Source organism: Centropristis striata, chromosome 9 (genome assembly GCF_030273125.1).
Source record: "Centropristis striata isolate RG_2023a ecotype Rhode Island chromosome 9, C.striata_1.0, whole genome shotgun sequence".
NCBI lineage: Eukaryota > Metazoa > Chordata > Actinopteri > Perciformes > Serranidae > Centropristis > Centropristis striata.
The window spans coordinates 4321834-4337125 of record NC_081525.1 but is presented as its reverse complement, the minus strand read 5'-3'; the positions used below and the strand labels follow the sequence as shown (position 1 = coordinate 4337125).

Sequence of the window (15292 nt, the reverse complement as noted above, 5' to 3'; positions counted from 1 at the left end):
GAGGATCCTCCTTTTTCTGGAAACGTGGCAACATCATACATTTTGCTGTAATAAGCTACAAATTAGTAACCATGAGTGGAAAAATGACTGAATTAATTTACTGCAATGGTACTCATTGTATCTTACAGAATATGATTTTGGAATAATATAGGTTCAGAATAGTATGCATGCCATTATCTTTAATAAAATTAATTAGTGACCTTTCACCCTCAGGCATGAGACAATAATAAATTATAGTTAAAGATTATATCAAATAAGAAAATCAGAATTAAGTCAGTGAAATATACTACCCAGGCTCTTGATGAGCTTCTCTGAGACCAATGAGATCTGGATACCTCCTAGGGAGAAGCATAACTATTCCATTACTTTCCTTTTCCTCACAACCAAGGACCAGGACTCGGTTGACTTGAATTCCACCCAGTTTCAGGACAGCAGTTTTAGGCCCCTCATTCTTTTGCGACAACGCCACGTAGTTTGGAGGATAAACAAGTGCATTCATCCAGAAAATATGGCTGACATTCAAACAATGAGTTAAGGTGTATTTTTAACACTAATAAACAATTAAAGTATCTTAAATTACACAGTTAAATCAATGTTACATATGTGGAAGTAGTTTTGTGAAAGAATAAGATCCTTTTCAGTTATAAACAGTTGTCGAAATGGTTTATTGAAGATTTCAATTCATTTTTAACTATTGTATTATACATAATACAACTGGTCATTGCTGAAAATATATGTCCTTTACTCAGTTCCATTAATAAAAATAATATTTTATCTAAAAATAACTTTATTAGAAAGAATTGAATATACAGGCAGGGAACATAAACAAGTCCTCTGTACACAAGGCAATTTTATAACAGTGAAAGGCTGAGATTAAAAACAACAGCTCTCTCTCCGAAAAGTGTTTTGCCTACTCTTGTGTGTTACATATTGTTTAGATGAAAACCGGTTCAGTGAGATGTTCAGCGAGCCTTGGCATGAACTTTGAAGGGGTGCGGTACACGCATAATTCCAATCTCTGCTTCTGTAGTCAACTCTACTCCATCTGGAGCAGAGAAATCAAACTTCTGGAGTAAACCAACCAAAAACAGGAACAGCTCCATCTTGGCGAGGCCTTCTCCAAGACACACACGTTTCCCTGAAGAGTCCACAAACATATACGCGTATGAAGGTGTAAGAGCTCAGCATGAAATGCATACTCTGTTCAAGATTGAGGTGACTGTAGATTACCTGCAGAGAAAGGCAGAAGAGCTTCTTTCTTTACAAACTTTCCCTCGGCATCTAGGAAATGTCCGGGGTTGAAGGTGTCTGGAGTCTCCCATTCAGTCTTGTCAAACAGCACAGAGGTCAGGTTGGGCAACAAGGCCGTACCCTAAAAAAAGAGACATGGGTTAACACCAAGCAATTCTGAAACAACACTTTAGAGATTATCTGGTTAAGACTTAAAATGACTGCACTTAATGCACCTTGGGTATGAAATATCCTCCCAGTGTCGTATCCTTGGCGGCCACTCTGAGTGCATTTAAGGGAAGAATGTTTCCCATCCTCTGGATCTCATGGATGACAGCATCAGTGTAGGGCAGGTTGGCTCTGTCTGCCATCTTGGGCTGTCGGCTCTGTCCGATCACTCTGTCTATCTCTGCCTGGACTTTGTCTAGAAATACAAGAAAGTCAAAGGAATTAGCAGATTAACAGGGTGTGAACATGTAATTCTTGACATTTCAATTCCTCAATGTGGGCTCAGAAAATATAGACAATGGTTCATGAAGCTTAATTTGGACATCAGAGCACTGTTGTGCATTATTTCAAAGTCAATGAGTCTTGAGCATGGCTAGAGACTATTGAGTGTCTCTTCCTTGCTGTTTCACAGTAAGCTCAGTTTAGAGCCCAGCATGACACATACCTTTGATATCTGGGTTTTTAATGAGGAAAATCAAAGCCCACAGCAGAGTTATGGTGGTTGTCTCTGTTCCAGCAAGAAATAGATCCAGAGAGCATAGTGCCAGGTTGGTCTCTGTGAAGCCCAGGTCAGACTCTTTGTGCTGTTCAGATATACAGAGAAAACAGAGTAGTGATTAGCCGGTAGATTGACAGGCTGGGAAACACAGTGTTGTAGAGTGCAGTGCAGTAACTTATGTACATTCTCCATTTCAATGAGGAAAGTGTCAATGTAGTCCCGGGGGTTGCTGGGGTCCAGGTCCTTTTTGTGGCTCTTTACCTCTTGACCAATGAAGTCTATGAGAGTGTCGAAGTGGCTGAACATTGTGTTGTGAGGACCTGGCAAGTGCTTCATCACTCCAGGGAACGACTGGTACAGCTGCTCAGAAGAAAACAGTAGATTACATTTTGTGCTAAAATGTTATGGGGCTTTCTCAGTCGATGAAGAAAGATTGATTCCCACAATGCCATCAGAATGCTTTCTCTCTGATTGAACTGATGGGGGTTCCCTGCTTTCCCAGCCTTGTCTAATTCATAACTCGTCAGAAACCAGTGCTTGATGTGTGATACCGACAAAGAAGGTACCCCTAAGTGTGCTGCTATATCCTACACTGGCTCAGCACTCTCCTGGTTTAAATCCTACCTCTCTGACAGATTTCACTACATCTCCATCAATAACTGCAAATCCCATACCATCCCAGTCACACATGGTGTCCCCCAAGGCTTGGTGCTTGGTCCCCTCCTATTCATCCTGTGCATGCTACCCCTCAGTCACATCATACGCCATGGGCTACAATTTCATTGCTATGCAGACGATACCCAACTCTACCTCTCCAAAAAAACCATCACTCTTGCCATTCTGCTCACCATCTCAAACTGCTCCACTGACATAAAAACTGTGATGAGCAGCAACTTTCTCAAACTCAACTGCAACAGAAATCAATCAGAAATCATCATCATTGGCCCCAAATCCCACTTCCCCTCTTCCCAGGACTTCTCACTGAACATCGATGGACACTCCCTCCCCCTCTGTCCGAAACCTTGGCATCACCCTGGATCCAACTCTCTCCTTCAAATCACACATCAAGAACATTACCAAAACATCCTTCTTCCACCTCCGCAACATTGCACGCCTTCCTCCAATCCTCTCCTCCTTCGCTGCCGAAACACTAATTCATGCTTTCGTAACCTCCAGACTGGACAATTGCAGCAGCATTCTCTACGGCTTCCCCTCCACCAACCTTCAAAAACTACAGTATGTCCAAAACTCAGCTGCCCAATTGCTCACCCACTCCCTCTCCAGAGAACACATCACACCCATACTTCAGCACCTTCACTGGCTCCCTATCCAGCACCGAATCCACTTCAAGATCCTGCTTATCACCTACAAAGCCCTCAATAACCTCAGATCTTCAGACGCCAGCCTACTGACCCCCATCACCAGGACCAAGCACCGCTCTGTTTGCGACAGAGCCTTCTCCACTGCTGCCCCAACCCTCTGGAAGTCCCTCCCTACTCACATCCGCAATTCCAACTCCCTCCACGCCTTCAAAAATCAACTCAAAACCCACCTTTTCAAAATAGCTTACAAGACCTGAACTCATAATCTCTCATCTCTGTTTAGTTTTGTTCTTTCTTGTGTTTGTGTGTGTCTCAATTCTGTTATGTTAAGCAACTTTGAGTACCTTTTAAAGCACTATAAAAATCAAATGTATTATTATTATTATTATTATTATTGCACTTTTAAATTGAATTTACATTGCAACACACCTGTACATCACACTCTCTTGTCCTATGGCACCCTCTGGCTGTTTCTCAATTCAGCAACCCAACACAATAGATGCACCTGGCCTTCTATTGACAGTAATGTAAACATATCCATGGCAATATTGGTTGATTAGAGAAATGGACATATTATATGAGTCGAGCATTTTTATTGCCTAAAGTTGATTGTGTCCTGAGAAGGACATATGCAAGTTTATTTTGAAAAGCCACTATGCATGTAAGGGCTACACGGTGGTGTAGTTGACAGCAAGAGGGTCGCCGGTTTGACTCCAGGCTGTGGCTCTTCTGTGTGGAGCGTGGGTTCTCACCGGGTACTCCGGCTTTCTCCCACAGTCTAAAAACATGCAGCGTAAGATTAATTGGTGACTCTAAATTTTCCGTAGGAGTGTATGAGAGCATGAATGATTGTCTGTCTCTATGTGTCAGCCCTGCGATAGTCTTGCGACCTGTCCAGGGTGTACCCCACGTCTCGCCCAATGTCAGCTGGGATCGGCTCCAGCCCCCCGGCGATACGAGTGCGGATAAGCGGTTAAGGATAATGAATGAATGAATGAACTATGCATGTAACGAGCAGAAAGTTGCGATGTCCCTGATACGTCCAAAACCGAAGGTACCCATCTGCCTCTGTATTACACACAGATGGCTGTGACAAAACAGCAGTTTCTGACATGTTGGGGTAACAATGCATTGACTTACCAGACCCCATATAGAGCCCTCCAGCATAAGAGCTTCAGACATATACTTCAGCATGGTCTGGAAGTGGTGGTCACTGTAGTCGAACCGTTTCCCCATCACCAGCTGGCAAATGATGTTGGACACTGCACTGTTGAAGACTCCTGCTGGGTTAAAAGGTTCACCTGGAGGAGAGGAGTTCATTTTTTAGACAATGTTTTACGACTGAACAGTAGCTGATTATGAGTTTATATTATGAACCACCTTTCTCTTTCTCTATCTCCTCCTGCAGGTGTCGGATCTCCTCACAGATACTCTGCTCCAAGGAGTTTTTGCCCAGGCCGAAGGTACGTAAGGTAGATAAAGCAAAGCGTCGCTGTCTCTTCCATGTTTCACCATTGCTCATGAACAGACCACCTAGACACAAGCATGCAGAGGGGTTAGCTCAGGGGAACTTGATCCTGCACAGCACAGGAAATGAGAAAGAGGGTGATTTGAGCACCTTTGTTCCCTGAGTAAAATCTGTCAATGATTGCATTGAGTGGTCGATCCACAAAGTTTTCAGCTTGTGTCACTATGGCTTCCTTCACCATCTTGTACCCAGACGCAAACACCATCTTCTCCTTGCCGAGGCGGACGCTGAACACATTACCATAGACATCAGCCAGCTGTGGACAATATATCAAGGAACACTTACTAATGCACAACACTCAACTGCAACATGGGAACTTTTCCAACTGTTAAAAAACAAAAATTCAATTCTGAAGAGATGTGGAACAAACAGGCTATACGGTGTGCCAAAATTCCTTAGTGCCATTCCTGATAGAAATAAGTGTCCTGAAGTTTGTGAACAATTAAATGTTTCATTCTTGAAGTAAAATTAAGAAATAATAAATGAAAGGCTTTCCATTTTTAGTTTGTTGGCAAAGCCATGCATGTTGTTAATGCCAACATACGCCACTATTTTGATGGCAAATGAACAGTAGTGTTTTGCAAGATGTTGAACATAATATTCAATTCAATCTAACTAACCAAGTCTAAATACTTCAATAACATTCACACTCAACCATGCAAACCCATGGAGGTATTAAACTTTACCTTGGTAAAATAAACGTATGGTTTTTTTCTGTCCACACTGAAGAAATTCCCCACAAAAGGAAGAGACAACGGTCCTGGAGGATAATTTGTAGGATTCCTGTATTTTAGGAAGTCAGCTATCAGGAAAAAAATAAAAATAAACAAAAAAAGCCCCTTGAGGTCAAAACTCAGCAAAAAATGTAAAAGCCACATTTTGAAGGAGAGTTAAAACAGCAGCGGGTGGAAGATCTGTGAATTCCTTTTTTCTTCTGTGTAATAACAACCCACACCTAATTTAACCCTTTTGTGACCCACACAGTTAGTGTCTAAGCTCTACTAAAACTACAGGACTGACTACTTCAGTAATCCACGTTTCAAAGTCTGGAATGAATATGTGCATGTGACCACGTACTTTACTCATATAACCATTTACAGGAACTCCCTTAGTAAACAAGATTTCTGCCAGTACAAAAGATTAAACCTTAAATAATAATAATACAATAATTATGCCCAAACACAGCAAGAAAATGGTAAATAACTCATGAACAACATCTTCAGCTCAGCAATATGACAACACATGTGCAAAACCTCCTCTGTCTTTTAGTGACCTTTGACCATTTTTGCAATTGCAAATTGCAAATTGCAATTTCATAGTGTAAACAGATTCAAGCCAACAATACAAAGTGCAGTGGGAATAAAAGGCATCAGACAAGCCCATTGTGCAGCTGCATGGAAATGAGTTGGACCATTCCAGTACACCAGGAAGAGTCTGTCATGAATTAGAAATAGTAGAAATGCCATTTTAAATAGGTCTCTTTTGCCCACAGCAACAAACAAAAAAAAACATTAGCATCACTGTTGTTGGGCAGAAAAAGCTATTTTTAAAACATTTGTTTTTCACTTATGTTTGTGCAAGATTTTCAAAAGACAAGGGATATTGAGCAGAACTTTCAATCCAACTAAGAATCCAACTTAAGTCATTTATTGGTTTAACAGAGTAAAACACCCATAATACGGATTTTTTTACAAACTTTCACGATTTATAATTTCCCTACTTACAGAAGATGTGAAAATGACTAAGCCACGACTTTAGACACAAATAAATTGTCACGTATCTGCAACAAAATACATTTGTAATTTACTAGTAACAAAATTAGAGGCGAATATTTAATATATTCATACATTTCAGCTTAATCCAGTGATAATTCATACAAAAGTAAAGAGGGACAATTTATGCACTTTTATGTCATTACAAAAAAAGAAAGCTTATTGTCTTAGGTTGTGTGTTTTTTTGGAAAGTATGTGAAGTGAGACTTTGATACATGTGTTGGTGCAGTTATCTATTTCCATCTATGTTCTGACATATAAAGGAAATTTGGAGCTCATGCTTACTACATTATTAGCTAATGGATTTATGAATACATAATATGAAGTGATCTCCTGTTGCTTAGTACTGATTGATGATCCAGTCATTACATTATGCAACACCTAATGGATCCACAGTTTATGAATGTCATATGTCAAGGACCATCTCATCATATCTATCAGATAAAAGCTTGTCAGCGCAGTGATTAATAAAGATTGAGCTAATACTAGCACAGCAAACTTTACAAAGTTTAACTGTAACATGAGAAGCAAGCTGCTATCTATGATCTTAAAGTCTTAGTACTCTGATACAGTTGTGTGAAAACCACTTCATAGGAGGACCATTCACCAGTTACAGGTACACCCTTAGTAAACAAGATCTTTGCCAGAGTACAAAAGATGGAATCTAAAATAGTAATAATACAATTATTACGCCTAAACACCATAATAAAATGCAAATAACTCATGAGCAACAACTTCAGCTCAGCAATATGACAACACACATCAAAGGCAAAACTTCTATCTTTTAGTGACCTTAGACTGAAATTGCAAGTTTATAGAGTAAACAGAATCAAGCCAACAATACAAAGTGCAGTGGGAATAAAAGGCATCAGACAGGTCCATTGTGCAGCTGCATGGAAATAAATGGAAATGAGTTGGACCATGACATTATGCAATGGATACAAAGTTTATGAATGTCATATGTCAAGGACCATATCATCAAATCTAGCAGATAAAAGCTTGTCAGAGCAGTCACAGATAGATCTAGGTGCTTTGATTCTCTATTGGAAGCAAATCAAATATAATTGGGCTCAGTGTTTTGGTAATAACAAGCAGTTCCAGGTGCCTTTGACTTAAAAAATGCAAATACCCTCTGAAATAAGCAGTGGTTACAATTGAAACTTGCCTGCCTGATCGGACACTGATTGGATATATTTCCTTGCAACAGGTGTATTCAAAATGGTACAAGAAAGAGCCTTCTCCTTTTCTTTACATTTATCTTATTTTGTAATGGCAGCAGGCACGTATAAGACATGCTTTGTTATTGAGAGAGCAGCTGATTCTCAACTGTACTCCAGCCCTCATTTTGCCCAAATGCAAGCTAGGCCACTTCAGCGTTCGGTCAAAGTAATCAGACCCAAATGTAAGCAAGATCTCGGAGCATGCAGAATTGACAATTAATGAAACCCTGCATGATCGGATGGCAAAAGTTGTAATAACAAATGTAACCATGGCCCTAGATCACTAAATTCCCACAGAAAAGATGACCGTCTTTATTTTTATATTAATTAATTTTGGTAATGGGTGGATGGGTTGGTTGGTTGGTTGGTTGGATGGATAGATGGATGGATGGATGGATGGATGGATTTTGTTGTGTCAATGCAGGTATGAGGAAAGGTGGGAGCAAATCAGCGAGGCACAGCGAGCACCCTGAAATCATCTGGGGAATGGGTGAAGCCCATCACACCCTCTAAGCTGGGCATCTCTCCAGGAACAGCAGAGAAGGTGAAGTGTTGGAGGAGACACGTAAAGAAAAGGAACAGCTCCATCTTGGCCAGGTTCTCCCCTAAACACACACGTTTACCTGTGGGGGAAATGGTCAACAGCAGCTTCAGGTTACTTAACTCCGAAACCACATCATACTATCATGAACTGCTGTGAGTTGCATCACTGAAAGTTGAGAATTATTGAGCAAACCTGCTGAAAACGGCAAGAAGGCTTCTCTTCTGCGGAACTGGCCCTTTGAATCCAAGAAATGTTCAGGATTGAAGACATCTGGAGTCGCCCACTCATTCTTATCAAACAGCACAGATGCAAGACTTGCGCTAATGGCTGTACCCTGAAACAATCGACATGAAATGTTGATACCAGCTATGTATTAACTCATTCATATTTGCTTGAGACTGTTAAATAGTCCTTTACTTTGGGTATGAAGTATCCTCCCAGTGTAGTGTCTTTACTGGCCATTTTGGGGAATCCCATGGGAACAATATTCGCCATCCGTTGTGTCTCATGGATGACAGCGTCAGTGTAAGGCAGGCTGGGTCTGTCGGTCATGGTGGGCTGACGGGACTGTCCGATCACTCTGTCTATCTCTGCCTGGATTTTCTCTGAGTGTGGAAGCAGAATCATTGGACGTTATAGACTAAAAATGGCAAAAAAAACATCTATAATCTTCATGGGAATACTGCTGAGCTCAGTGTGATTATTAAGATACTAACCCTGTATCTCTGGGTAGTGCATCATGTACACGAGGGCCCAGCGTAAAGTGGTGGAAGTGGTTTCTGTGCCAGCTTCAATCAGGTCGAGGGTGCAAACCAGCAGGGTTTCAACATTGAAGCCAGCCTGAGGATCCTCCTTTCTCTGGAAATGTGGCAACAACATCATACATTTTGCTGTAATAAGCTACAAATTATTAACCATGAGTGGAAAAATGACTGAATGAATTTACTGCAATGGTTTACTAGACAGTGGACTTTCTTTTCAAGATATTTAAGCTCTGAGTTCACAGACATAAACAGCAGCATGGCTCATTGAAACTCTTGGTCCATCTTAACTGTTACAAAGAACATGTTTGTAGACATTTTGTCAAGTTTAAGAGCAATCCTTGAAGGATGAAGATGTGGTTTGATTAGTGAAAAGCTGTTGTTGCCTTTTAACAGTTTTAGGCAGCAAACCAATCAAACAAGTTAAATAACTGGTGTTTGAAAAGGTTTTTCCTTTTTTAAGCATATCTTAGTTGGGCGTGTCAGCCATGAATCAAACAACTCGGCCAAGAAATTTGAGGCAATACTGGTGAGGATTCTGAGACAGGCAGAACTTATCTAGAACTTTAAAGTGGCATGAGGTGAATATTAACAGATGTGCATGCAGACTGAACTTGGGAAGTCATCCTTTTGTTTTAATGCCCCATGACCTGGAATAATCTTAAGGCTCAATACGGCCATTTTTTTTTAGCATTTTCTCCCGGCAAGGCTGAAATATTTGACGTTGCGTGTGACGTCTAGCACACGCCTCCCAATCATGTTCAGCAGAATGCACAACTGTGGCCGCCGTCGCTAACTGTGCCCAGCATCTGCTGCTTATTGTAAATAAAACGGCATCGCTGACTGTGCCCAGCATCCGCCGCTTATTGTAAAGAAACCGGCATTGCTAACTGCACAGAGTGTCCGGCGCTTGTTGTAAACAAGGTTGCAAACTGAACACATACTACTGCTGCAGCAAAAAACACTTTCTAGACACATACTCTTTATCTGGCTATACCTGTAATCACTCTGTCTGAAATACTCGATTTAAGCACCTGTCTCTGCAAGCCCCCTGTCTCTGACATAGGAAGTGGACCCAAATCTGCATAGCTTATTGAATCACATGTTTTTTCTGATGGGCAGCTCATAAAAACCAGACTGGGTTGTTATATTTTTAAGTTTTTGGGTTGGTAGGCACTCAAGGTCAGAGGTCGCTCACCCACCTTCTCCATCTCTCCCAAGTATACATCGATATAATCACGAGGGTCCTCTGGGTTCCTCTCCTCCTGGTGCTTCTCTACTTCCATTTTCAGGAAAGCCTCAATCTCTTTGTAGTTGGCACGGACAGTCTGGTGAGGTCCTGGCAGGTACTCCATCAAGCCAGGAAATACATCATACAGCTGTTGATGGGACAAACACTCAGATCAGTTTTATACCAACACCACAGTTTGCTGATCGTGGAGACAGATCATGTGTTACCTGAGCCCGAAGAGATCCAGCGAGCACAACAGCCTCATTGTCCAACTCTAGAACCTTGCGAAAGCTTTGATCGCTGTACTCAAAGCGATGTCCGAAGACCACAGATGAGATGATGTTACTAACTGCATGCGTTATGATGTAATGCGGGTTGAATGGCCTGCCTGGGAATATATTGAATTCAATTCTGGTGAAATTGTATCAGGATATAAATGTTGTAATCTTGCCACATGTGAATCTTGGGTTCATTTGTGAATTTGAACTGATGTGGATTAAATGCAGCAGCATTTCCATCCACCGCCATTTTGGCTCTCTGGCAAGGGACAGCCAGAGATTCCCCTCCATTTTGGTTCTCTGATAAGGAACAGAGAGAAGCCTCCCTCCCAGGATGCCTTGGTGTTAATGACACCTACAGAGTTCATTGGTCAGGAGACTTATGACACCATAGGTGGCCTACTATAAGGAGCCAGCACCCCTTATCTTCTTCCTCTTTCTCCACTGGCCTCCGAGTCCTCCAGAGACCTCGATTTTACAGAGTGGTGCCCCGATCAGGATGATTTAAAGCATGGGTCTCAAACTCGCGGCCCGTGGATCAATTGTGGCCCTCGTGACGATGTTTTGTGGCCCTCACCTTGATAATTTTGTCTTTTTTTGTAATTTTTGTTGTTTTTTTGTAATTTTGTGTCTTTTTTGGTAATTCTGTGTAATTTTTTGGTCATTTTGTGTCTATTTTAAGTCATTTAGTGTTTTTTCAGTCATTTTGTTTCTTTTTTGTAATTTTGCCCCCAGGTAATTTGAGTTTGAGACCCCTGACTTGCAGTAAATCAAGTCATATCAATGATTATAATTAATAATTATTTATGATAGTTATTAATAATTCTGATAGCCATTAATAATTCTGATAGCCATCTAACCACACTTTTGAGCCGTGAGATCCACACAGCCGCAACAAGTGTTGCTCAGGTTCATCCTTACATATTTGATCTCCTCATGGGAGGGATAGCTTTTATGACAATGCCCTTCTTTTTACATATTTGACATCCTGTGCAAGTTATCATTTATTCATAAAAGAGGCGTCCTAAATTCCCAACAATAACTAGCCAGAAGTTGAATCTCTACTTACCTTGTTCCTCTTTAATAGCTTCACAGAGGAAGTTGTTTTCCACTTCAATGTATTTTTCCAGAGACTTCTGGCCCTCTCCAAAGTAACGCAGGTGAGTGTTGGCAAACTTTCTCTGCTTCTTCCACAGGTAACCATTGCTTAAAGCTATGCCTGTGGAAATATCATATACAATTATTAACAAACTGCCTTCACAGGTTTTAAAAGCTGCACACTCCTGAGCACTTAGAAGCAGTTAACCCTCAGAATCCCAGCAGCAGAATTGAAACATATGCTTTATTTAAAGATAAGATTAAAAAGCCAAAATTACAGTGTTTATCGTAGAAAGAAACTGAAAAAAAAACAGGCATTATCTTTGACGTTAAACTTTCCAACAGTCCTTGAACTGATCATAGGTTACGAGTGTTTTCATTAGAAAAAGTAGCCAAAACCAAGCTTAAAATTGTGATATTTGTGCCAAAATCACTTTATTCTCCATATCTCAATTAAAACATTACCAGAAATAAACGTTTTGGAATAGCTTGATTCTGTTAAAAACATTAAATTCTATGCTTTTCAGCAACACTGTGAAGCCATGATTAATTCTGCTGAGACGAACAGTCACGTGACAAATATTCACTGAAAATATGTTTACACAGAGCTGAGTGGAGAGGACAGGAGAGGTTGTTAAAAATGCAAATAGTTCAATATGTATGCAACATGGGGAGACAAAATTCTTTCTCCAATATTTATGACACTTGTGGGCACTTGGAAAAGTGTTGTATGTATAAATTAAATTTTATTCCAAATTTCTTTAAAAAAATAAATAATAATAATCAGAGAAATAACTGTTATTCTGCAAAAAATATATTTTTGAGTTGTACCCACTTCTAGCCATGATTGTACTGATTCCACAGAGCTGCAGGACTTTAGATTTAGATTAATATACAGATTTTATATATTCCAGTGAAATACCACAGTGAGTAAAATGTAAATTGAGCAAAAATGTCATGATGAGTAAAATATGAAAAGAACAAAAAAGGTCCTGAAACAGACTTGGGTTCAGAGGGTTTAGCGTAGACGTGAAAATATTACCACTATTCTGCTTTAATGATATACTTTGTTGAGACTGTTCCCAATTTATGTTTCTCGTTTAGGCGACCTCTAGTAGTAATTATGAGAAGATCAAAGGAAGACAGTCTGTGTAGGGAGGAGGTCGAACAAAAAACAGGACTTTGGCCGTATGGTTGGAGGACTTGTTGACTTTGTCCCATGTGGCTGACTGAGCTTTGATTTTTGGTTAAATCTTAGCCAGGACACTTGTTGATTTAGGCGAGATCATGTTTTACACTCACAGGCTTTTTGGTCTCCACTTGTTTCATGGAAACAAGGTCTGTCTTATCATTTTCAGAAAATAATAAATATTTCAAAAGGAGAAAATACATTTTTTTAACTTGACTGTGGATTGAATGCAGGTGTGTGTTACACTTGCTGTCATTTGGCCAATTATATATTTAATGATAATAATAATAATAATAATAAAACAATTAAGTTAATTATTAGTATAATAATAAAAGTAGAAGTGGAATTTCACCTCCACCTCATGATTTTGCTTTTCTACTTGAGGACCCTTGATAACACAATGCTCTTCCTCACTCTTACTACCTAAATAAAGTCTATGACATGGGTTTTGTGTCTTTTTTTGGGTAATTTTTTTATTTTTATTTTTTTTTTGTAATTTTGTGTCTTTTTAAAAATATATATAATTTTGTGTCCTTTTTGTAATGTTGTGTCTTATTTTGGTAATAATGTCTTTTTTTCTAATTTTGTGTCTTTTTTTAGTAATTTTGTGTCTTTTTAAGTATATTTTTTTCTCAGTCATTTTGTGTCTTTTTTTATTTTATAGTAATTTTGTGTCATTTTTTGGTCATTTTAATACTGCCGCCAATATATTTATTTATTTATTTATATATTTATATATATATATATATATATATATATTTATTTATATATATATATATATATATATACATATATATATATATATATATATATACATATATATATATATATATATATATATATATTTATAATTTACGGTGTTTCATTGTTACTGAAACTGAATTAACCCATTTATCATATTTACGGTCTTTTACTGCCATGGTTTAGCAGTTTTTCACCCTAAAATCTACAGACTTTTTTTTTTTTTACAGCGTACTTGATACAGCAAAAGACACAAAATACATTTGCAGTACTATATAGCCACGCTCTCACTAACTTGTTTATGTATTCTCACCGAGCCCTTTGAATACAGCATGGAAGAGAGGGATGATCGGTCGATCAACGAAGCTGTCCAGCTGGTGAACAAGAGCCTCTTTGATCATCTTTTGTCCCGAAACAAACACCACCCTGTCACTGCCTTTCCTCAGGCTGCACACTGGGCCGTACTCCTGAGCAAGCTGCAAGAAAAAACAAAGAGAGGGAATGCCATTACACACACACACTACCAGCTCTGCTCATAATACTGTTAGTTTCACTTGCTTGATATATACGTTCATGACTAGATAAATTAGTGGAAAACAAAGCAGTACTGATCACCAAGGTTATAATAATAGTTTTGGATTTTTTATTAGTCTTAGTTTTAATTTCGTTGTGAGTTTTTGTTTTCAAATTCAGTTAGTTTTAATTAGTTTCTTTTTTTTTGGAAAATGCATAGTTTTTATTAGTTTTAGTGTTAGTTTTTTTGTAATGGGGGATTTGTTGGTTGACAGATTAAAAAAAAGTCACAATAAATTTTGTCTTTATTTCCTTTGGTTTATCATCTTAGCTCCAATAAGGTTATTAACTCTTACAGTTCTAGGTGTTTTGAATTTTGGTTGGAGTGTAAACATCCCAGTCTCAGTAAACATATTTACCATGTGTCCCTGCATGTTCACTAACAGAATCCTCTTTAATAGAAACACTGGATTATGTATGAAAAAAGGTGACAAAGACGAAAACGGACATTTTCACTATAATTTTAGTCACTTATGATTAGTTTTAGTTAGTTTTGTAACCACAAAATACAGTTTCAGTTATCGTTTTAGTTAGTTTTAGTTATTTCATTAGTTTTTGTGAACTATAATAACCTCACCTTCTCTACTGTTTTGAAGTCCATTCCTGTGAGGACATTTCCTAGAAGTGGAGCAGCCCAGGGTCCCGGTGGGAAGCTGTGTGGTCTCCGGTTTCTGATCACATCTATCAGGATCAACGCTACAAAACTCAACAGCAGCCAACCACTGAAGTCCATACACTCAAAAAGTGCTTGGAAAAGCATGATTATTATATTTCAAAAGGCCCTCTTGTAAAAATCAGTTTGCTTCTGCAGACAGGATGGTGGTGTGTCTCATGTTATGTGGAAGAGGAGAGAAAGAGGCTGGAGGGAAAAAAAAGGGAAGTTATGTAACAGTAGTGGCCTCTAAGGACAGCTGAAGGGAAAAACAACAGCTTGAACTCTTTCAGCTGATTGTCGGCTGAGGAATGTGTGTTACGGAAACAAAGGTCTCTTATCATTTTCAGAAAAATGAAAAGGAGAAAATAAAGAGTTTTAACTTGACTGTGGATTGTATGCATGTGTGTTACACTTACAATTAGA

The 15292-nt window shown here is 39.1% G+C and overlaps 2 protein-coding genes across 2 annotated transcripts; both read right to left on the bottom strand.

Annotated features, from left to right (window-relative positions):
* Positions 1-628: 628 nt before the first annotated feature.
* Positions 629-6038, bottom strand: LOC131977663 (cytochrome P450 2J4-like). The gene is made up of 9 exons (XM_059341081.1): positions 5494-6038; positions 4898-5063; positions 4660-4812; positions 4420-4580; positions 2141-2317; positions 1904-2042; positions 1467-1654; positions 1231-1372; positions 629-1138 (listed from the first exon to the last, which is right to left on the bottom strand). The coding sequence occupies exons 1-9, from the start codon at positions 5683-5685 to the stop codon at positions 963-965; spliced, it is 1494 nt and encodes a 497-aa protein (XP_059197064.1). The 5' UTR covers positions 5686-6038; the 3' UTR covers positions 629-962.
* A 394-nt stretch (positions 6039-6432) lies between these two features.
* LOC131977667 (cytochrome P450 2J2-like) lies at positions 6433-15054 on the bottom strand. The gene is made up of 9 exons (XM_059341085.1): positions 14792-15054; positions 13955-14117; positions 11683-11832; positions 10563-10723; positions 10307-10483; positions 9060-9201; positions 8761-8948; positions 8536-8677; positions 6433-8422 (listed from the first exon to the last, which is right to left on the bottom strand). The coding sequence occupies exons 1-9, from the start codon at positions 14972-14974 to the stop codon at positions 8247-8249; spliced, it is 1482 nt and encodes a 493-aa protein (XP_059197068.1). The 5' UTR covers positions 14975-15054; the 3' UTR covers positions 6433-8246.
* Between the last annotated feature and the right edge of the window lie 238 nt (positions 15055-15292).